The following is a 24,342-nucleotide window of genomic DNA, read 5'->3' on the forward strand; positions in this document are numbered from 1 at the left end:
ACACAAAAGCTGCTCCTAGTGACAGGCGACCTCATTTCCTTCTCCCTGAGCTTCATCCCTCAAGGACTGAGGCAGGTACCACCTTCTGTGTTTGTTGCCAACAATCACTACTGTGCTGCTCCCTTCTACACTCAGCTGTATCCCACCAATAAAAAGTTTGTCAAAAAACACTGACAGGACAGTCCCCTTTCTCTTCTTTGCTGCTTTTGAGCAAAATTCTTTGCTTTTCCATAAATAGTTCAGAGCCTGATACCACGTGAATATTTCTTCAAAAGCAGTTCTCTCCAGGGGACTGAGCACAGCTGTCAGTCAGCCTGACTTAGAAGCAACAGACCAGACAAAGGCAACCTTTTCAAACCCAGCAGTACCATTTCATATCCCACTTTACCCAGCCACGGTCAGCTCAGTCTCACCTCCGAATCGATGATGGGAACCCTGCCCTGGCTTCCTGGCTTCCATTCCTGTAACATGTCAATTGCCAACTTGAAAAATCAAGCCAAACAAATCACAACGTGTTTTAGGACCTTCCTTTCAAATTCCAAAGACAATGTTTAACCTCACACTTTCCAACATACATTTTGAAACTGGGTATTTATTGAACTATAACACTGAACAAGCAGGTCTCACAGGATACCACTTAAAGTGACTTTATTATTGTACCCTGCTGCTTGTTCTAACCTGCTCCATGGGACGGGTTCTTTGCTCATCATTGGATGAAACAGTAGCTCTCTGGACTTTTTCGGTCACTCTGAAATAATAAAAAGACCTCGGGTCACATCAAGTCACAAAAGTGTTTCTGTAAAGAAAATCCCAGTCCTGTGTAATCATTAAAACCTCAAACTTCAGTTAAAATGAAATTTTCTCTCTCTTAACCCAGGCCTGCTTCAAGCAGAAAGGCTTTGGAGAGAAAAAGAAGAGCAACTGGTTTCTTTATTTCCTGCCAGTTTCCAACTCTCTTGGGGTAACAGCAGGGTGGAGGGAAAACAGGTTAGGAAGCAGAGAAGGTCTGATTGAGCTGGTACTGCCACAACCTGGTGCCAGCATTCTACGAGTGAGAGGATCACTCTTTCCCTCCAGGAGGACTTCCTGAGTCCTGGAGAGAAATCCCATTTCTGGAGATTCACACCTGCAATTTCCTTGATGTGGTCACTTACAGCCTCCTGCCCCAGATCATGGCCTGCAGGAGCACTCTCTGTCAGCGTCCTTGATCTGGCCTCTGGGTGGCCCCTGGGTAACACCAGCTCCTCCAGGTACTCCTCTGGAGCAGGAGGGACTATGTCCTCACACCAGCTCTGTTGTGGGCAGACCCCCTGCAGACCTGGTCCACTAGAAACATGCATTCTCATTCCAACAACTCAGTGCAGGTTACAGTCAGGGCAGTTACTCCGCACCCTGAGTTCTAGCCACCGCCTCTCACCTTCAGAGTCCCTGGTATGGGTCAGACAGCAGGCCACTCTGTCTTTTACAATGCAGAGGACACTCATGAGGCCCTTGGAACCATTCCCTTAGTGCTCCTTTCATGTGATCTGAGATGAACAGAAGTAGCCCTGTTTCTCTCTAGTATGTGTGTTTTTGATGGAGAGATCGGATTCCCAGAGCATTGACAATGACCCCCAAAGAAATCCTCCATCAAATCAGTAACTCCTCTTTTACCTGGTAGCAGTTAAGAGTCATGAGAATGATTCTGGACCATCCCCTTCCCAAGTCCTATTTGAGTGGTCAAGCATCTCGTATGGTTGTCACCTTTCACCTTAGGGACCCAGCTGAAACTGATGCAGGACAACTTTAACCTCCTTGTACATTAATGATGCTATTAATCCTTGAAGTACAATTTTCCCCACCACATTTTCCTACATACTGTGTTTTATGTCTTTTTTAACTTAACGAATAATTTATCCAAAAGTAATGGGCTATATTTGGCAGCATAAAAAATACAATAGAAAAACACAATCTATGCCTTGCACAAACATACAGCTTAATCACCATCATCGTCATCAGCATCAGGGCTGACATTTCTTACACTCTTATTAAACCAAATCCTGTTTCAAGCATGTTAGACGTATGCAGAAAAATCCTACTGAGGATTTTATTTTTTCCTGTGAGATTGATATTGTTATCAGAAACGGGTAAGCAACGTGCCCAGTATCATACAGGAAGTAGCAAAGCAGAGATTCCAACACAGGTCTACTGATGTCAGAGCATAAGCACTTGACCACTAGCCTCTACTACATAAATTGGGAGGTTATAACAAAGGATAATGGACAGAATACAATCTTCAAATTCAGGAGAATTTCAACTCTTCCTGTCCTAACCAAAATAACTTTGGAGAGTTAACTTCTTGGATTATTTCTTTGGTCATAAAATGGGGATGCTAATTAACTGCCTAGGGTAGGTATCTATTGCAGTACACAGCATCCATCTCCCTCCCCGTTATGAGCAGTGTGGCTTGTATAACCCTAACCCCACCCCAGCTCCAGGGGTCCCCTGTTGGCACAGAGGACAATGTGCATATGCCATTCTCTTGGCCACAGGTACTACCCTGTTTCCTCGAAAACAAGACAGGGTCTTGTATTTAATTTTCCTCAAGAAGATATCCTAGGGCTTATTTTCAGGGGATGTGTTATTTTCCCCTCAAAGCCTCAGCTTGCAGCATTCACAGTATGGCCGGGACCTGGCAGGGGGACCCAACCTTGTTAATGGGGCTGCCTGCACCTTTCTGGCCACCTCTGGGATAGTAGCTGTCACGATGGGGCAGATGAGAAGGGCTGCTCATCTTCTTTACCGCTCCGCGATGAAATGCATAGGTTGTGCAGATGCACTGCATAGCCACGTCCATCACTAGGTCTTATTTTCAGGGTAGGGCTTATATTGCACAAATGCTTAGAGATCCTGCTAAGGCTTATTTTATGGGTAGGCCTTATTTTCAGGGAAACAGGGTAGTTCAGGAAAGGGCTAGGTTTTGTTTTTTTTTTAAGTCACAAACAAATCATAATTGATAAACTACCCCATAAGGTCATTTTATTGGCAAAATAAAGTAAGATATATAAGGCATTTAGCTTAATGCTGGCACAAATAAGCTTTTTTTTTTTTTTTTTACTAAATGTTTGTCAGTGATATGGAACATATGAGCTGGAGGATGTCAGACTGAGGAGAGGACCTAGGGAGCTAATAATAAACCCCCAATCAAAGTGAAAATCAAAAGGACGGTGCCAGGAAACTGCTAACTTAAAAGTCATGTCCCTTAGTAGCAGTCTGGATATGCAGGTTAAAGGTGGGGAAGGAGTCAAAATCTTGGGCCAAGTTTCAAGCCTGAGAGACTGAAAAATAGCCTTTCCACTAAAAAAGTAGGGAAATCAGGAAGAACTGGTTTGGCATGTCAGTCACTGTGTTTTGAAAGAACTGAGTTTAAGAGTGAGTAGGGCTTTCAGAGAGGAATGATCTTGGGAGCTTTCTTCTTGGGACAGAAGTTGGGATTGGACAGTGGTGTGCTGGTAAACTGGCTCTGGGGGAGAGCCCTGGTCTGTCATGTAAATGCTCTCACCACAGCTGACTTCATGCTACCAACCTCAGTGAGGGCTCTGAACGCGAGCTGTGCTTTCAGCACATGAAGTGCAGAACTGGCTCCTATAAGTCAGGAAGAGACGGCCCCAGGCACCCCTGGTTAGAGAGAGATGAAGCTTTCCGCTGGCTAAAGACTGGGAGTGAATGAAATCAGACAAGGAGAGCAGAATTAAAAAGAAGGGAATCTGCAATAAATATAAGTAAAGAATATTTCGTGGGTAAGGAAAGAAAGAAGTTTCTGTAAAGAGAAAAAGAATGAGTAGCCAAAAAACTGGGAGATCCAGGACAGTGTCATAGCCAATGAAGAAACAAGCCTCAGAAAGAGGGGCAGAAAACAGCATCAAAGGCTGAGGGGGAGAAGAGGGTTGAGGATTAACAAAAGCTCTGGTATCTGACTTGTAAGAGCTATGACTGACAGGAAAATGTGTGTTTTTGGTAAACAGTAAGGATAGAGCGGTTCTAGTTGTAACCTCTTATACAAATAAGACCTTTTTACATATGTCATTTATTTCTTCGTATCTTTTTCTTAAAAGAAATACCAAGGCCAGACTCGGTGGCTCACGCCTGTAATCCCAACACTCTGGGAAGCCAAGATGGGAAGATGGCTTAAAATCAGGAGTTCAAGAGGGTATTGGTCACATCTAACTTTAGAAAACAATAAATTACATCAGTTACAGTTTAGAGAAAGATAGAACAGATTTAAATTTTTACAGCAAAGAAATATTTGTACTATATACAATCATATTAAAGATCCTATGCCTATGGTTTATATAAGCAAACACTCAGCCCTGTGGATTTAAAATCCCAAGGAAGGGCATTGCACTAAAAAGGAAACATAAGAAATAAAGCGAGAAAAAGTATTTCCGTGTATCTGATAATAAAAGTCACCTGAAAAACTGTCACAGCTTTACAAAAACCAGTAAGTATTGGGGGGATATTTTAAACAGTGCTATAAAAACTAGTTTTAAAACTCCAATTTGTTACTTAAATCTCTATAAGCATTCATGAAAGAAATGAATCATCACACCCTACTGAATCTTCTAAGATGAAATAATGTTCAGGGGAGGCCCAGCAAACACCCATTTAACACATTTCAGTGTAACCACACAAGCTCGCTGGGCACAAAAGGAGAGATTGAGAAGAACAATCTAAGTAGCAAGGGAACCACGCCAAAGCCTGAGCATACACTCGGAGAGGGAATGTGAAATACGCAGTTATTCCAAGCATCCCACTAGACTGAGGGGAATTCTAGTTTTATTGATAAGGGTGTTTTTGTTGTTGCTGTTATCATTTCTTTTTCTTATAAAAACAGCCCCTAAGCACAAGCCAACTTCTTCTCTGGCACTCAATTTAAGCCAGCTGTCTGTTCCAGTGCTGGAAGAAACACTTGCTGGGTTGGATTCAGTGTTAGGTCATACTGCCTTCCTAAGGGGTTATCAAGGGTAATCTGGCTACACTGAAAAATCACCAGCAATAAGTGACTTTAGCCTCTAACACCATTTAACGAGCAACTCCACTGTGAAGGAAATTCCTATTAGACACTATTTTTTCCAACTATTTTACTGAACAAACATGGGCACCTTATGTAATCCATCTGGGCCCTCAATTTCTCATTTGCAAAATGGGGCCAGTAGAGTAAATGATCAATAATTGTCTTTCTAAATATAAACCCTCTATGACTTCAAGATTTAAAATAAACTTTAACGGACAAATGCTATATTTTAATGATTCCAAATGACAAAAAATATAGTACTTCACTACCAGTATTGAATTTCCTTATATAAGTAACATGGTTTCCTTACATCTGAGTAAAATTTATTTAAAGTATATCATTCTGGAGGCTCCAAACATAGCGTCACATAATACTAAGTTGCTGCTTAACAGTACTGACATACTTACAAAGAATTTTACAAACAATAATTCTAACTTTATTTTTTATTTTTTTTAGAGACACGGTCTCGCATTGTTGCCTAAGCTGGACTCAAATTTCTGGGCTCAAGTGATCCTCCTGCCAAGGCCTTCTAAGTAGCTGGAACTACAGGCGAGTAATCCTGATTTTCAAAAAGAAATTTTATTAGTTTCATAGCACTCCATTCTGGCAAATGAATCACATGATGGACCAGAAAACTCACGAGTTACCTGACATAAGCTGACCTGTAACCTTGCTCATATCAGCAGTTACAATAGGCCACATGTGTAGCATAGTTCACCTTGTTTATAGACTTGAAATGTCTCAGAAATGACAGGTTTTGGCAGTTAAAGTGAAAAGAGAAAAAAGTAGCTGTCACAGAGCCCAAAACTAAGAATTTAACCTCCTCCAGATGTTTGCTGAATTCTTAAAGCTTTCCTTTTCATAAGGAATGTTTTATCATATCGAAAATATACCACAGACTTACACTTAAAAAAAATCAATATATTTGGATGCCTTAAAAAGATATATGATAAATATTTAGAATCCTTATGAGTTAAATTAAGTTTTAAATTAACTCAGTTTCCCAGTTGAAAATTTCAAAGTTTTTTTTCTTTAGGTTAGTCATTCAGTAACATATTTGCTTCTAATATTATAATTTAGTGCTATAACTATAGTCCTTAAAAAAGCAGCTACCCATGTATACACAATTGCAAATATTATCTTGTTCCACCTTCCCTGAAGTTTTACGAGGTTGGCATTATTCCCATTTTGAACACAAAGACACTGAGGCTCAGAATGGTTCAATAACTCTTCCAAGCACCAACTAAGTAGCAGGGCCAGAATTTGAATCCAGGTCTGTCCCACACCCCTGTTCCAAAACCATCCTCACAGCCACTCTTTTACATGACATTGAGGATAACTAATCCACTGGATCCTATCCAGTTCAAGCTTTGTTATTAAGGCATTTGAGTGGTTCTGGTAATGATTTTGTGAACTGCAATAGATTGAGGAAATGTGACTATTTATAGTATTTGATTGCTGTTTTAAAAATTTTGATGTAGGAAGAGAAAAATCAGGCTTTCTCAATGAGAATACATTAGGAGTTTTGCAATTCATAATTTAAATAAATTAAGCACAAAAAATAAAACTATAAAAACTTGGAGGAATCCCTTAATGTGACCATTAAATCTGAGTTACAACACTCTGGTCTCCACAACTTAAAACAAACTGAAAATCCGAGTTGCTCTATATAGTTTCTCTAAAGTCCATATGAACTGCACACTATTGTGAAGCAAGTCCATATTTATTCAACAATTCAACATCAGCCAGATTGTGAGAAACAACTGACAGAAAAAAAAATATAATGACTGTGATAATTATCTCGGCTCTACTATAACTCAAAGATTACCAGCATAAGGCTGGTTTAAGGTTTTAACTTTGTAAATGATGATAAAAATAGCTAATACAAAATGAAATAGAGAACACATGAGAGCCTATTAAGGGAAAAATCCACTGTAGAAAATGAAGAGAAGATTCTGGACGTACCTGTCACCTTTTATCATAACCTTCATTAACCAGGAAAAAAATATTATATTCTTTGGTTTGGTAAATCAACAAGGATTTGAACTTTAAAGTTCTGGCTGAGCATGGTGGTTCACCCCTGTAATCCCAGCACTGTGGGAGGATGAAGTGGGAGGCTGCTTGAGGCCAGGAGTTTGAGGCTGCAGTGAGCTATATCTCACCACTGCACTCCAGCCTGGGTGATGGAGTGTGACCCTGTCTCAAACAATCAATCAGTTGATTGATAAATAAATAAATAAAATTTAAACTTCTCCTATGTGCTTTCATTTATTTTATAATGCAGCTTTTGCTGTGTGTACGTGTTTTATAAGAAAATCAAACACAGTGTACTCTAGTACTGCTGATTCAGGTAAGTCAGTTTTTTTTTTTTTCATCTTTAAATTGTTTACTTATCTGATAGATTGCTGTTTTAGGCCACTGTTTTGTGGAGGTTTTTTATACAGGCTTGTTTGTTATAACTTAAACAATTCTTGTCTTTTTAAAAAAACACAACAACAATAAAAATAATGACTAATGTGGAAGAAGGGGTTTAAAACACAGTGGAATTAAATTTTGTCAATAACAAAAGAGAAGATGGGGAGGGAAGTGATTGGAATAAAAAGATCCTAAAATTCTTGTACAGTTTGAAGCACTTAAAGGTACTGATTCATTATACGTTAACTCAATTATACATGTCAAAATTTAAAGGATAACCATTAACAGACTAGAACTAGAATGTTTAACTTCTAAGCAAAAAGACTCAGGAAGAATATGGGAGGTGGGGAGTAGAGACAACTCTCCATTTCAATGGAGGGCACAAAAATAGGAAAAAAAAGAACTAAGAGGAAGCAAGATACATAGAAAATAAGATGTACAAATAAGTCCATATATATATAAACTAACATGAGATATAAAAACACTAAATGTACAAGTTTTAAAAGATGCCCACTCAGACTGGATTAAAAATCATAAAGCTTTAGATGATTTACAGTAGATAAATTTGAAGCATGCCAAAGAATGGCTGAAAGTGAATTGATGGCAAAAGACACACCAAGCAAAAACTAACCAAAAGAAAGTTGACATAGCAATTGATTAACAGACAAAACAGACTTCAAGAAAGATACCAGGATAAAATTATGGCACTGTAAATATACTTACTATTTAATCCTTAGGAAAGTATGAAAAGCTAATTATAACAAACATCGCAAAATTAGTATCACAAGCAATTCTTTTGTGAGACAGTAATGAGTGTAATCAGAACAAAGAGTTTCTAAACCTCATGTGATGCTAGCTTAACTCCATCAGAAAATATTCACAATTATTTAACATTCACTACTTATGGCTATATAATCCTTTAAGAAAAAGGTAATGTTTCCAGAATAACTTGGTCAAAAATAAAAATCTCAATCTATGGACAGAAGAATGCCTGTTTCAAGTATATCAAATATGCTAAAGCTGCTTTGGATATACCAACCCACACAACTTTCAAAAACCTACCTAATGTCCTGAGGTCTTTCATAACCATTTTGAACACATGTATTACTCTGTAAACTACATCTTCAACATACACATCATAATGAAAGGAAGATCCGTGATGGTCTGGGACACCCATGCTATGCTATGAATTCAGATTCCACTAACTGCTGTTTTTCATCCATAATCGTCAGGCACTGTCCTTGGTACTGCCCTGGGTGCTGTTGCTCATTTAGTTTCTAGACACCTTGCAAATGTATCCCAAAGTATAATACTTTCTAACCCTCACCATCCATTCTTACAATGACCAAGCAAAGACATCTTAGGTTTTGAAACAGACTGGAGGACCAGACCTATTGTTAGCAAGACATAGCTACTATGGCAGAGACTTGACTGCTTCCTGAATAGTCAAGGGCTTCTCCACATTTCCCAGCCACCTTGCATTTTGGCAGAATCATGCTAACAATGCTGAACAATGGGCTCTGAACAGAAGCAAAATGTGTCACTTTCGTGAGAGCATTTAAGAGCTGGTACAAGAGTCTCCAGTTCTCTCTTCTCCTGACACTTGCCCAAGGAGGCCATGTGCTCCAGAAGGTATAATGACCAGATGGTTGAGCCTTTAATAATCCAATATGGCAAAAATAAAGAAGGTGACAAGCCTGAGTCCCTAAGTGACAGTGTGAATCAAGACCCCTGCCAACCCACACTGGCTTCAGAATGAGTTAATCATCACAACATAATCTGACCTACCTTGACTAATACAACTCACTGACAAAAATTTAGAGTTAAGTCATTCCAAAAAACAATTTCATGTTCAAAGCTCTTATTTTTTAAGATCATTTACAAATTTTAAAGATATGACCTAAAACAAATTTTATTTGGCAACAATCATGTAAAAATATCAAAAGACATTAAAAACAGGCACTTTTAGCTGTAACTGATAGCTATTCTGGAAATGAAATACCTACTACATTAATTCTTTGTTCCATTTGATTGAATTTCAGATTAAATTATAGATTTCCCATCACCTTGGAGAGCATGTTGATTTAGAATTTACATAACACTCAAATTAAAATACTGTATTATTTAACATTTACATTTTAAGTGCTTATATTAATAATTTCTAGAGCTCTGTTTCCAAGAAAGGGATTTTATTTTCTGTAAGCAGAAGTGGCCCAGTGTGTCCTTTAATCTGGAAATCCTTTTTTGTGGATTCATTCAGAGGGTAAGTTTGTGCTGCAGCTTCAGATCACCAGAACAATGATTGATTACTATTAAAAGTGACCAAAATAATAATGATCATTCACACTCATCACCTTACAATGAGCATTTTATACAGGTTATCTCATTTAAATTTCACGATATTGGTAGTATTCTTAGTCATTTCTTTAAAGATGAAGAAACTTGAGGCTTTAAAAGATGAAATAATTTGTCCAAGATCATTCAGCTAGTCATTCATTGAATTTACTAGTGTGTGACTGTAGAGACTGTGCTCTCACTGCTGATACCTCTGGAGCTTCTCAAAGTACTTGTGATGGCCACAGGTAGTTCACAGACAAAAGTTATTTCTTATCAGATAGTGCATGTTATTATAGAAAGAAATATACTAACACAGTAAACATATTACTCAGCACATGGTCAAGGTAGATAGCTAATTTGGTCTGTTTTATTGCATTTAACATAATGTCCTTCAGGTTCATCTATGTTTTCACAAATGATAGGATTTCCTTTTTTTTATGGATGAATAGTATTCCATTGTGTATATATATCACATTTTCTTTACCCATTCATCCACTGATGAACACTTAGGTAAATTCCATATCTTGGTTATTGTGAATAATGCTGCAATAGACAGAAGTGCAAATACCTCTTCAACATACTGATTTTATTTCCTTTGAATATCTATACCCAGGAGTGGGATTATTGGATCATATAATGTTTCTATTTTTAATTTTTTGAGGAGCTACATACAGGCCTAGCTCATTTTGTGTTTTGCTTTATTGTGTTTCACAAATAATTGTGTTTTTCACAAATTGAAGGTTTGTGGCAACCTTGCATCAAGTAAGGTTACTGGTGCCATTTTTCCAACAGTACATGCTCACTTTATGTCTACATGTCACATTCTGGCATTTCTTGCTATATTTCAAGCTTTTTCTTATTATTATACCTGTCATGGTGATCTGTGATCAATGATCTTTGATGTAACTTTGATGAAATTGTTTTGAGGCACCATAAACCATGCTCATATACGACAGAAAACTTAATCAACAAGTGTTGTGTGTTCTGACTGCTCCACTGATCTACCAATTCCCTGTCTTTCTCCCTCTCCTCAGCATCCCTAGTCCCTGAGACACAACAATACTGAAATTAGGCCAACTAATAATCCTACAATAGCCTCTAAGTGTTCAAGTAAAAGGAAGTGAAACGGCCATATTGCTAATATGGAGAAAGTTTTAGTAATCTGGATAGAAGATCAAATCAGCCACAACATTCCCTTAAACCAAAGCCTAAACCAAAGCAAGGCCTTAACCCTCTTAAATTCTATGAAGGCTAAGAGAGGAAAGAAAGCAGCAGAAGAAAAGCTGAAAGCTAGCCGAGGTTGGTTCATGTGGTTTAAAGAAGAATCTGTCTTCACAGCATAAAAGTGCAAGGTAAAGCAGCAAATGCTGATGTGGAAGCTGCAGCAAGTTATTCAGAAGATCTACCTAAGATCATTGATGAAAGTGGCTACACTAAACAACAGATTTTCAATGAAGATTACACAGCCTTATATTTGAAGAAGATGCCATGTAGGACTTTCATAGCTAGAAGAGAAGGCAATGCCTTGCTTCAGATGATAGCTTCAAAGGACAGGCTGACTCTCTTATTAAGGGCTAATGCAGCTGGTAACTTAAAGTTGAAGCCAATGCTCATTTACCATTCCCAAAATCCAAGGGCCCTTAAGAATTATACTAAATATACTATGCCTGTGCTCTATAAATAGAAAAACAAAGCCTGTATGACAGCACATCTGTTTATACATGGTTTACTGAATATTTTAAGCCCACTGTTGAGAACTACTGCTCAGAAAATGATTCCTTACAAAATACTACTGCTCATTGACAATGCACCTGGTCACCCAAAAGCTCTGATGGAAAGGTACAAGGAGATTAATGGTGTCTTCACGCATGCTAACATCCATATTCTGTCGCCCATGGATCAAGGAGGAATTTTGACTTTCAAGTCTTATTATTTAAGAAATACATGTTGTAAGGCTATAGCTGCCATAGATAGTGATTCCTCTGATGGATCTAGGCAAAATAAATTTAAAACCTTCTGGAAAGGATTCATCATTGTAGATGCCATTAAGAACATTCATGATCCACGAGAGATTAAAATATCACCATTAACAGGAGTTTCGAAGAAGTTGATTCTAACCCTTGTGGATGACTTTGAAGAGTTCAAGACTTCAGTAAAGGAAGTAACTGCAGATGCAGTAGAAATAACAAAAGAACTACAATCAGGAGTGGAGCCTGAAATATGAGTGAATTGTTCCAATCTCATGATAAATTTGAACAGATAAGGAGTTGCTTCTCATGCATGAGCAAAGAAAGCCATTTCTTGAGATGGAAACTACCCCTGGTGAAGATGCCATGAACATTGTTGAAATAACAATGAAAAGTTTAGAATATTCCATAAATTTAGTTGAGAAAGCTGTAGTAGTGTTTGAGAAGATTGACTCCAATTTTGAAAAAAAGTTTTACTGTGAGTAAAATGCTACCAAACAGCATCCCATGCTACAGAGAAATCTTTCATGAAAGGAAGAGTCAGTTGATGTAGCAAACTTCATTGTTGCCTTATTTTAAGAAATTGCCACAGCCACCCTAACCTTCAGCAACTACCACCCTCATCAGCCAGCAGCCATCAGCACTGAGGCGAGACTTTCCACCAGCAAAAAGATGAAAACTCTCTGAAGGCTTGGAAAATCACTAGCATTTTTAACAATAAGGCATTTTTAAATAAAGGAATGTACATTGATTTTTTTTTTTTTTTTGAGACAGAGTCTCGCTTTGTTGCCTAGGCTAGAGTGAGTGCCGTGGTGTCAGCCTAGCTCACAGCAACCTCAAACTCCTGGGCTCAAGCAATCCTTCTGCCTCAGCCTCCCAAGTAGCTGGGACTACAGGCATGTGCCACCATGCCCGGCTAATTTTTTCTATATATATTAGTTGGCCAATTAATTTCTTTCTATTTATAGTAGAGACGGGGTCTCGCTCTTGCTCAGGCTGGTTTCGAACTCCTGACCTCGAGCAATCCACCCACCTCGGCCTCCCAGAGAGCTAGGATTACAAGCATGAGCCACTGCGCCCGGCCTACACTGATGTTTTTAGACATAATGCTATTGTACATCTAATAGACTACAATATAGAGTAAATATAGCTTTTATAAACACTGGAAAACCAAAATATTCATGTGACTTGCTTTATTGCCTTATTTTGCTTTATTGTGGTGGTCTGGAACCAAAACTACAATTACTCCAAGGTATGCCTTGCTGTTTACCATAATGGCTGTACTAGTTTACATTCTCACCAATAAGTAAGCAAGGATTCCCTTTTCTCCAAATCCTCACCAACACTTATCTTTTGTCTTTTTTGAGAACAGCCATCCTAATAGGTATGAGATAATATCTCACTGTGGTTTTGATTAGCGTTTCTCTGATGATTAGTGATATTGTGCATTGTTTTATATACCTCTTGGCCATTTGTATGTCATCTTTTCTGAAATGTCTATTCGTGTTCTTTGTTAATCAGATGGGTTGAAAAAATATTTTAAAGAATATCTTAATATTAATATTTATGTTAATATTTATATTATATATTAACATTTAATGTTAACATTTTTAAAGAAAAATATTAACAGTACAGCTGATAATCAAATATCACAAAAAAAAATTAAGAAGGTGGTGAGCAAGTAATTAAAGATTGGGAAACACTGGACTACAATTCTAAGCCCAGAAAAAAACAATGCAGACTGGAACATAGGATGAAAGTTCCCGCCTTGACTTGGCCCCCAGCGAGCCGTATGGTATCACCATCCTGGACCTAAGGTATTTATTTATAAAACATCGCCTTAAACTTTTGGGATCTTTAAGCTCTAAATTACATGAACATAAAGCCTTGGCTCACTAGTACAATCTTATGTTATTTTATTATCCAAATGCAAAGAAATAGAAAAAAAAATCATAATAATTAGCCATCATACATTTTTAAGACTGACAGTCAAAATACAGTTGTTCTGTGATGTCTTTCATTTTTGAAGATACAATCTTTGTATGGACACTGAGAGGTATATTTAAAGTGTGGTCTAGACAAACACTGATAAATTTTTTGTTACTGATCTATGACAAAAGAAGCAGCTTGAGTTAGAATATGAAATACCCACATTAAGAATCTCATTATTTAGGTGAATTTTTTTTATAGCAAGATTTTCACAACGAAGAATTTATATTCTAGATTTATATTCTAGAAAAGCACTTTATCCAGTCACAGATCACTAACAAACAGTTTGCAGACCAACACTTTGGGTAGCACTGGCACAGTACAGCACATACTTTTAAATCCCTATAACACAAATTTTCCTAGTTCTGTTAGGTTCCTGAAGTTGCCTACAAATGAGAAGTAGTAAATTACACCTTTTGAAAGTGTTTGTTTTTCTTTTGAATAGTCAGAATAATAAGCACAAGTCCAAAGGTTAAGGGGAATTAGATAGTGAGCCTGAAACAAATTAATATGTTCTGTCTCCTCTTTAAACTGTTTCTACTTGATTTTTCATGGAAAGCTGTTTGTGTTGGGTGTCCTAAGTGTTTTTGCCAAGATAAGCATTTGGTTCTTTTTATTTGATGCACTCAGGAGGAGGCAATGAATAGCACTGTTAAATTTGTGAGGAGTCAATTCTAATTTTGGAGGCCAAATATAAATTATAAACCTAATGATTTCTGAAAACCATCTGCAAGCCATTAATTGTAATTTGAAGATTCTGGGCTATAGCTACATTGTGATCTTATGATCATCTCTAGAAATCTCAGTGTATATATGAAGCTTCTGGAGGGAGAAAATATAATTAGCATATGTTTTGAGAACTGTGTTCACACCCAAGGTCTCCTCAAATGATGCTTTAATATTTTCAACTTTTTTCTTTGTATTTCCAATAGGACCTTTTACTGCCTTAAAATGCCTAAAGAAAGGTTTGTTTTTCCGATCCAGGAGGATATATTTTCCCTCCAGATTAGCAGTGCTAAAAGTCATCTGGAGTGAGTTGTATAGTTCAAAACATGATTCACAATTAGCCAAACAAACACAAAACTCACACTTCTAGAGGGGAAGAAAACGTGAGCCAAGAGAAACAAAATCAAAATGCAGAGTGTGCCAACAAGCCACACCTCGTCAGCTCGATGTTCCACTGAATTCCTTCTCCTTTGGGACTTATTTCTATAGAGACCATCTCTCTGTTCCATAAATAATACTAGAAGTTGCTAGGAAACAGTCTGGCTTCTTAGGACACAACTGAAGGGGAGAGGCTGCTTCCTACCAAGAGGTATAGAAATCTGAAGCTATTTCTGACATATGTGCATTGTTATGAAACCTAGATTCTCAGCACCTCTATTTCACAGAGCCCCGGAGAGAACTTATTATGCATATTCCTGGTTAGTCACAATAGCTTTAAAGTCGTGACTTAATTTGTACCCCAAAAATCTTTTCCCATCCTAGCCTGGTGTTTTATCTTTTAACTTCTTTCTGAATGTACCATCTCACCTATTTCTTTTTTTGGAGACAGAGTCTCACTGTGTTGCCTGGGCTAGCATGCTGTGGAGTCAGCCTACCTCACAGCAACCTCAAACTCTCAAACTCCGAGGCTTAAGCGATCCTTCTGCCTCAGCCTCCCAAGTAGCTCGGACTACAGGCATACGGCTAATTTTTTCTGTATATTTTTAGTTGTCCCGTTAACTTCTTTCTATTTTTAGTAGAGATGGTTGGTGTCTCACTCTTGCTCAGGCTGGTCTTCAACTCCTAAGCTCAAACGATTCGCACGCCTCGGCCTCCCAGAATGCTAGGATCACAGGTGTGAGCCACCACGCCCGACCCATCTCACCTATTTTCGCTTAATAGTGATAAAAAAATATTTTACCTATGTTCAGGTTGCTAATTACTTATGTGAAAGATTCTTCCCATCACATTATTGGTCCTATTAAACCTCTGAAAATTCCACATGGCTTGGAGTTACAGTTTTCAAAATTTTTATTTCAAATTTTTGTTACTTCTTTAAAAAACAACCTAGTGGTAAAACAGCCCTAAGTACTCTACATGAAGTGGCAACTACTGAAGTAGCCCACTCATTCTTCATACTGCCTTTAAAAGCAGTGGTTGATCCTTTTCCCTTTCTCTTCTTTTGCTGTGCCCAGTTAGAAATAACTGCTGATACAAGAAAGCCTTATACTAATGGTGACTTGAACAAAGAGGGGGATTTTTTTTTTTCACATATAATATGAGCTTTGGAGTGCCAGTCTAAGCTCTTTTTATCTTTCTGCTTTGCCCTCCATAGCTGTTTATCCTCTTGATTAATGCCTCATGGTGCTACTATACATGCATACAACAGCTCAAGACATCACATCTTCTCACCAGAGTCCCAAGTATAAGAGAAGGGGAAGTTTAAAAGATCCTGTCTCATGAAACACTGGCTTTTCATTGGAAAGTGAAGTTCCCTCAAAGTCTCCCCTTAGATCTCTCTGGCCCAAACTAAGTCACATGCCCACACCTACACTACTCCGTGGCTGGATTACCATAGAGTTTTAGACCTTGCGTAGGCCCAAGAAGGCCCTACGTACCCTGAGATCAAGGACTCACTGGCCACACCCCAGTGTTCAGGGTTCAGGAAATGGCTGTCAGTTAAAAACTGCCCACACAGCCCTCTCCACGTGGGTTTGCAAAAGTCCCAACAGAAGTGAGGCTCCCTGTCCAATCTAGAGATCAAAAGAGCCCAATTTAGCCTCAGAAGAGAAATGGCTATCTCTGCTTAAGGCCAGGTTTCTGTTTACTCAGTTTGAGAGCCCAGATAAGTCTTTCTTTTAAACACAGCTGCAGCCTTGCAACTTTAGGAACAAGCCATATTTAATGTTGAGACCACACCTTTTAAGGCCATTCATTGTGGAAGAGCTGCTAACACGAACAACATGCCTGACAACACTAAGTACCTCAGTTTACACCTTCATTCGAAAATGCCAGTTTCTTTGTTAGTCCCTGAACCTTGAGAGGTATGGCATGCCAGTTCCTCACCCCTCTTTCCTGCTAAGGATCTAACTGACAAACACATGGGATTAAAACAATCAACTTTATTCAGAGTTCTCTAGAAATGGCTAGCTGGGAAAATTAAGAGAGACCTCTTACTTCCCACCCTAAAATCTAGGTATGGGAAGAACTTCTGCCTCAGGCCATATGAAGTAATTATCACCAGACTAGCATTCCTAACACAAACAACTGTAAAACTAGGAAGAAATGATTTTCAGACAGTAGCTAACAGGTGGCAATAAGACTAAAATCCCAGTGAAAAGAGAAACTTATGAGGTGACGCCATGATCACTTAGATCTCAGCCAGAGGACTGTCTCCTGTGTGCAGTGCAGGAAGGGAGAGCCCATGGCAATTCTGCTGAGCTGTGGAGGCAGAGATCAGCAGCATCCCTGGCCTTGCACCCTCCCACTCAGCTGTGACACCAAAAATGTCTCCACATATTGCCAAATGTCCCCTATGTGGCAAAATGGCCCATGGATAAGAAGCACTGGCATCAACAGCTAAGTCTTTTTCCCCTAATTTATTCATTTAAAAAATGATGCTTGGCTTACAACATACATTGAAAGGAACAATATCTTCCTAGTAAAATGGCTGACGTTAAATTTTAAAGGAATTTCCTTCATTCAAAGAAAAAGTTCTCCAACTTTGGAGAATGTTAGATTTTATTGCTGGGTTGGATTTAGATTTTCTTTATGTTTAATTGGTAGGTTTTGATTTTTGCTTTCAAATAAAGTAGACTATACTTTCTGAGACACTTCATTCATCATTCACTCACCTATGAATAACATATGCATATTAGCTAAACTGAGCTCAGATTGGTTTTTATTAAAACCAATAACAACTATTTCTAAGTCATTTGTCAGGAGAACATGATACTTTCATCCCCAAATTGATCATGGACAAATTCATGGAATTCTAAAATAAAAAGATATCTCAGGCAACAAATTGTTCTCAATGAAATTCAACCTTTAGAAAACACAGAACATTGTTTTCTATCAGTTATTTAAATCTAGATATCTCTTTCATCAGTTTAAAAATGTTAGTAAATGTTAAATAGACACTTTCCAAAATGGGACTATTGATCAAGGGCAATGTGAAGTTTTAAAAAGAAAATATTGCAGGTTCTGGCATTTCATTAGGTAGAGATGTAACCATAAAATTCATATAAGCAAAGGCATTGTTGCTTCTCCTCCTCCCAAAGAAGAAAGAAAATTCCCAGAATCTGCTGTGCGTATTTGTGTGTGTGAATTTTTTTCCAGGAGAAAAGACAGAATGTTACAATGTCAGAGGAAAAATGCATGTTCTGAGTCACATGCAAGTCCATCTCATTTGACTCACCTATGTGATAAAGTCCAATCCAATCACTGGGATCCACCTCCTCTTTAATATCCCAGAAGATAATGAGGTTCTGGGCTTGCCCCAGCGTGTACTCGTACATGCTGGCAGTTAAGCTGGAGCGGCTCTCCGAAGTCACCAGGTCCGTGTCGCTATTGGCTCGCTGCAGGGTCATGTTCTCTGGCATGGAGCTCTGGGCAGCCAGACTCTGGAGGTTCTCTGGGCTCAGTGTGTACCGCATCTGGGGATTCCGACGCCGTACAAAAAGCAGATGCTCCCGGGCTGAGCTAGCCATCCCGTCTGCCTCGCTGAGGTTGGCGTACTACAAAGCTGCAAGAGACAAACAAGCATAAAACACCAGTGCTACAACACAAAGAATTAGATTTAAGCTCCCCAGACATAAATCCTTTAGGAGTGTTTACTAAAGCCTGACCATGCAATAATCTTCTGCTGTCAAAATAAAAGCTATCATTTTACAGTCAACTGATGATGTCAGAAGCAACTTCTACAGAATGAGGTCACAGGACAGCGAAGGCTATCACACACCTGTGGCCCTTGATTTCACTTGGCACAGCTGGCTCCTAGCAACTAAAGAGGAGGGGATTTCTTTGCCATCCCTCTTAGGTCTATCTTTTCCCAAATACCCCATGTTCTGAAATGGCATCCTCTTCTTTCCCATCCCACACACATATTTATTTCCTGCTACAATTAAATTTTAAAAGAGCAAGATAGAAAATTCTGACACATGCTAAATACAGTTGAAATATACCACTGGGTACAAATATACCATTGAGCCTGCTCAATTTCCTTAGCATAACAATGTAAAGTCTTTTTCAGGAGCTTGCTCAAATGTCACCTCTTTACTTAAACACAGCGTCCATCACACTTAAAATTGCAGTACGCCAGCATTCCCCATCCCTCCTTTCTTGCTTTCTTTCTCTCTATAGCAATTTTTATGATCTGATGTATCACACAGTTTACTTACTTATTTGGTTATTGTCTACTTTCCCCAACAAGAATGTAACTTTCACAAAGCAGGGATTTTCATCTGTTTTGTTCACTACTTTATCCCCCGTGTTCACACAGTGCTTGGTACAAAGCAGATGTCGATAAATGTTTGCTAACTGAACAGATGAAGGAACGGTGAGCACTTTCTACTACATACTCCTTGGCATAACTAAGATCTCTACTCCCTCTTCTGAGCCCGCCCCTTGCCGTCATGATTTTCTGGCTGGTCCACACTATGTGCACCATCTGGATAATAAAAAGCTATTTCCTTCGGCTCCCACTTGGCCTGCATCTAAAGGAACAGGACCTTCCCTGATGGCACTTAGATACAGCCCCCTGCTGGCTCACCCAGTCTGGCTCTAAAACACTGCCAGATGCAGTCTCTTTAGAAAGAGACTCTCCTCAAGACCTGTGTATTTTCACACGGTATATTTGAAGTTCTACCTGCCAGCACCTTTCCTGTTTGCCCATGAGTTTACACTACCTCACCCACACCCCACTGACCTTACACAGAATAAATCTGATTCTATTCTACACTGCCCCTGTCAGAACTATCAAATCCACTAATGCATCTTTGGAGTTAACATCTATCCTGCACTCTTAGTATGCACTAGCATCTTCAATATATTATGTTTCACTTCAAGGCAAACCCTACTAGGTCCTGGGAAGTCATCAGGAGCTTCCATTTAAAAGACAAACTGACTAACTAAACTAAACTTGGGTGCAAATATACACATTATAATATTAATAACAACCTTAGATATTCAGTCTGAGAGGAGAGGAAGGGAAGGGAAGGGAGGGTTCCCTAATTTCTCCCATTCCCTTATCCAGTGCACAAACCCAGTGGGTGAAGAGGACATGCTTCTGAATAAATAAATGCATTTATTCATGTAATTTCTACCATATGGTTTATCTCATACTGTTAGCACTATCTCTTGAATCAAAATAACTTGGATTGGTGGACAACATATTCTCTGTGAAAAGGATGGAAATAACAAACAGATAAGCTGATTTACCCAGCTTAATGGTATTAAGTCCCAAATCCCTCTTTATAAATTCAGCACTTCTTTTCCCTATGTAGTCTATGGTAACTCTGACATCATAATATGGCCCGTAACTGTTAGACAATCTCTAACCCATGAAGCCTAAAATACAGGTTCTATTAATAACCTGATGATTTCATGAAATTTCATTTTAGTGGATTTCAACCAGCCATTACTTCTTTATAAACTCAGTGAGTCAAATACCACACCAGTTTCAGCAACAACTATAAATAATTAACTCCTAACACATCGTAGTCAAATAGAAAATGCAGGCTGTATGTATCTAAACTACTTCCCTGAATGAAACAAATAGCCTAGAACCTTCATAGCTTAAAAACACAGCAGAAGAACTACTGACAATTATTCTGCTCAAGGAAAAAGTGAAAAAACACAGATGTACAACCAAATAATTGTTTTAAAATGACATCTATTTAAGCAGAGAGACAGGTTAGCACAGTGGATCAGAAGTTCTATTTGAGATGAGCCTTAAAGAATTAAAAGAAGCATATAAAGAGCATTCTAACTGGAATCACAGATATGGAGACGCTACTAAGGAAGAGGATATGGGAGAGAAGGAAAAAAACCCACATATTCTATGATGAGAATCCTGCAAATAAACCAAGAAGAAGCCTCTCCTGGGGGGGCGGGTCGCCACAGCTCCCAACGTGACACACGTGAGCCCCAGCATGACACAGGAGACGCTGAAGTTCCCTGAGGTTGAAACTGCCCGACACTACTGAGCTGATAAGTCAAAAGGGTAAAAATCAAGTTAGAACAGAAGAGAAAGAAACACATACAAGACATAGAAGGGGGAGTAAGGGGGGAGAACGAGAGAGAGAACTTGAAAGTCAAGCAAGAAGAGACTCCAAGGAGACTGTCCAATGCTGCAGCTGAAGGCTGAGGAATTACCACTACATTTGAAAAACGGGAGGAAACTAGTGGCCTTAGGGAAAACAGTTTGCCTGGAGTGGTAACAGTGATAAAAGCCAGATTGTTGAGGTTTGAGGAAGAAGGCTAGGAAGATAAATGGGGATAAAGAGTTCAGACTCTTTCTCAAAAGGCTGGATGGTAAAGGGGAGGAGGCAAGTGGAGAGAGGGTGATGTGGATTGAGACAGGGCTGGGCTTGTTTGCTTTTTTGTTTTGTTTTATTTTTAGGATGAGAGAGATTTTGCATGTTTATAATACTAGCACAGGAACTAAGAACTCAGGAACTATTTGTTGAACGAATGAAAACTGAGAGAAAAGGGCCAGTAAAGAGAAGAGAATGAAGATGTGGGAAAGAAAGGAGATACAAGACGGAGCAAGATTACTAAGGAAGAACAGAAGTTTGAATACACAGGACAGGTGGAGGATTAGTCTAAACCAGCACCATCCAGCCAAAATAGGTAGAAATTTTAATAATATATTTTATTTAACTCAATACATCCAAACTATATTGTTTCAACATTAATACAAATAATAATTGAGGTATTTTGTTCCCCCCCCCTTTTTTTTTTTTTGGTGCTACAAATCCATTGTGTATTTTACACTTAAAGTACATTTCAATTTAACCACATCTCAAATGCTCAATAGCCACAGGTGGCAGATGGCTGCTGGCTCCTGGGCTGGGCAGTACAGATCTAAACCCCGGAAGTGCCCCAGCTTCTGAACAGCTTGCTTCCTTCTCAACTCCATCCTATCAGAAAGGCCCTCAAGGGAGCTAGGATGAAAATGTCACTGAACAATAATGTGTGAATAACCAAGAATTCTTTAAGCCTTCCAAGGGTTCTTTCCTTGCATTTTAGCACAAAGATGCTTTTTGAGCCAAATACGATTATTCTCTAGCAGGAATAATCATATAATCCTGTTATATGAAGATATCCAGTTTAGAGTAGAGAGTTTTCTGGGGATAGACTTGAGGATGAGGAGACTGACAAGTCCCAGAAACTCTTTTGTCTCTTTTAGCCTCTTTTCTTCTACTTTGAACCTGTAAAGTCTTCCAAAGCAGAACAGTGCCCCACTGGTGCTTCTGTGTCAGGGGAGGAGAAGTGGGGAAAGGATGGAGATTATCTGCATATATCTTTTTCTTTTTTTTTTTTTTTTGAGACAGAATCTCGCTTTGTTGCCCAGGCTAGAGTGAGTGCCATGGCATCAGCCTAGCTCACAGCAACCTCAATCTCCTAGGCTCAAGCAATCCTGCTGACTCAGCCTCCCATGTAGCTGGGATTACAGACATGCGCCACCATGCCCGGCTAATTTTTTCTGTATATATTAGTTGGCCAATTAATTTCTTTCTATTTATAGTAGAGACAGGGTCTTGCTCTTGCTCAGGCTGGTCTTGAACTCCTGATCTCAAGCAATCCGCCCGCCTCAGCCTCCCAGAGTGCTAGGATTACAGGCATAAGCCACCGCGCCTGGCCATGCATAATATATCTTTAACCAACACTCATATACGGCACTTACTCCTTCTAAGTGATTTATACAAATATATACAGGTTATTTGTAAGTACTGTGCTCATAAATAGCTGTATATATGTAAACTTCACCTTGCCTCAATATATTTAACTACTAAAATGGAGGTAACTTTAATATACCATGCAGTATTACTGTTAAGATTGGAAATACTGCAGATGAAAGAGTTCAACAAAAAGTAGCTATTGTTATTTTAGGAGGCAAATAATATAATTACTGAACGAATCGAGGCATTATTTAGTTTAGGGTAACTATCTATGCCTAAGAGACTAGGGAAAGAAACACTAGTATTTGCAAGACAGTTAACAAAAAAAAAAATGCTGAACACCAACTTTACACATTAAAAATCACTAACAGTTCTTCCTAGTCTGGATGACTCTGTATTTTGAAAAGAAGGAGAAAACAGTCCGTCCTTCCCCTGCCTCCTCCCGCTCGACACGGCTCCTGCCTTCCAGAGATCACAAATCAGTTCCGTCAAGTTACACAGGCCTCTGAGTTATACAGCTTAGGAACTCAACTACAGCTCTCATAGAATTCTTTCTACAAAAAAAATTTATTATAACTTCCAAACAACCCACTTGGAAAAGAAATTACAGAGCCCACCACTCACAAGCCAACGACTGGGCACTGTGAGAAGTGAGTGACAGAAGATAAAACCAAAAGAACGCTGGACACAGGGTTTGAAGTAATTCAGCTGGAACCTCACCAAGAGTAGTGAGTGAAAAGCCATTCCAGGGTCTTGAGTAGAGAAGTGAGAATACAAAAGGAAAGCTTGGGGAAATGTAATCTGAGAGTTTCTGATAACCGGAAGAAAACAGAGGTGGGGAAACCAATGGGAAGCTGATCAGTTAGGGCACCCAGCACTGAGTGCAGAAGAACGGATTTTAGTGACATGAAAAAGAAATATCAATCAGGAATATTTCTAAGAAAGAACCCAAAAGCTTGGTGACAGATTAAATACAGAGGACAAAAATGAGGGAGAAGTTAGGACTAAATTCTAGATTTTCAATCTAAGTGGCAATAGAATCCCAAAAACACTGACAAGGCTGAGAAAATATCATTTTGAATAAGTTTGAAGCAAATGCAATATATCCAAGTAAATACATCCTAAAGACACTTGTGAGGGTAGGCCTTAATTGCTTCTTATTATGAGGCTACGGATAAAACAAATATTCAAATTAAAGTTTCTGCTTAATAACAGCTTAAGTATTAATCAAAATTGACTATGCCAATATATCCCTAACAGGCTTAGCTCGGAGTTTAAAAATCTCTTTCTGATGTTTTACTCCACACAACTTAGGTCAACTGGAAAAGAAATAAAATCAATGATTTTATTTGGATTACAATGAGCGACTATTTTCAAACTTGCTTCGGAAGGCTTAATTTTTCTCTTACAGGAAACATCATGTATTTTTTTGGAGTTCAGGTCTCCATAGTAAATGAGAACAAATACTACGTAAAAATTAATTTACAACGTTGCATAAAAATGAAAAAAATGAAAGCACTCTAAATTTTCCTGTTAAAATTTTAGTTTATTACTACTTTATTCAATTCGGTGTTCTCACATGGGGAAATGAGTGCTACTTAAGCAACAGGGAATGGCTGCTGTGTGCCTTCTACTGAAACCTCAGGATTCTTGATTTGTGTCTTGGTTTCATGCCTATGCCTTCTGCAATAAA

At 38.7% G+C, this 24,342-nt stretch overlaps 1 protein-coding gene across 2 annotated transcripts in view; it reads right to left on the reverse strand.

Annotated features, from left to right (window-relative positions):
• HECW2 (HECT, C2 and WW domain containing E3 ubiquitin protein ligase 2) overlaps nt 1-24,342 on the reverse strand; it is a 343,662-nt gene that overhangs the window by 189,934 nt on the left and 129,386 nt on the right. For both annotated transcript variants that reach the window (XM_012776959.2, XM_012776958.3), the window contains exon 2: nt 18,164-18,490. In XM_012776959.2, the coding sequence (XP_012632413.2) occupies nt 18,164-18,455 (292 nt within the window). In that variant the 5' untranslated portion in view covers nt 18,456-18,490. The remainder of the gene's footprint in view (nt 1-18,163; nt 18,491-24,342) is intronic.

Source organism: Microcebus murinus, chromosome 8 (genome assembly GCF_040939455.1).
Source record: "Microcebus murinus isolate Inina chromosome 8, M.murinus_Inina_mat1.0, whole genome shotgun sequence".
Taxonomy (NCBI): Eukaryota; Metazoa; Chordata; class Mammalia; order Primates; family Cheirogaleidae; genus Microcebus; species Microcebus murinus.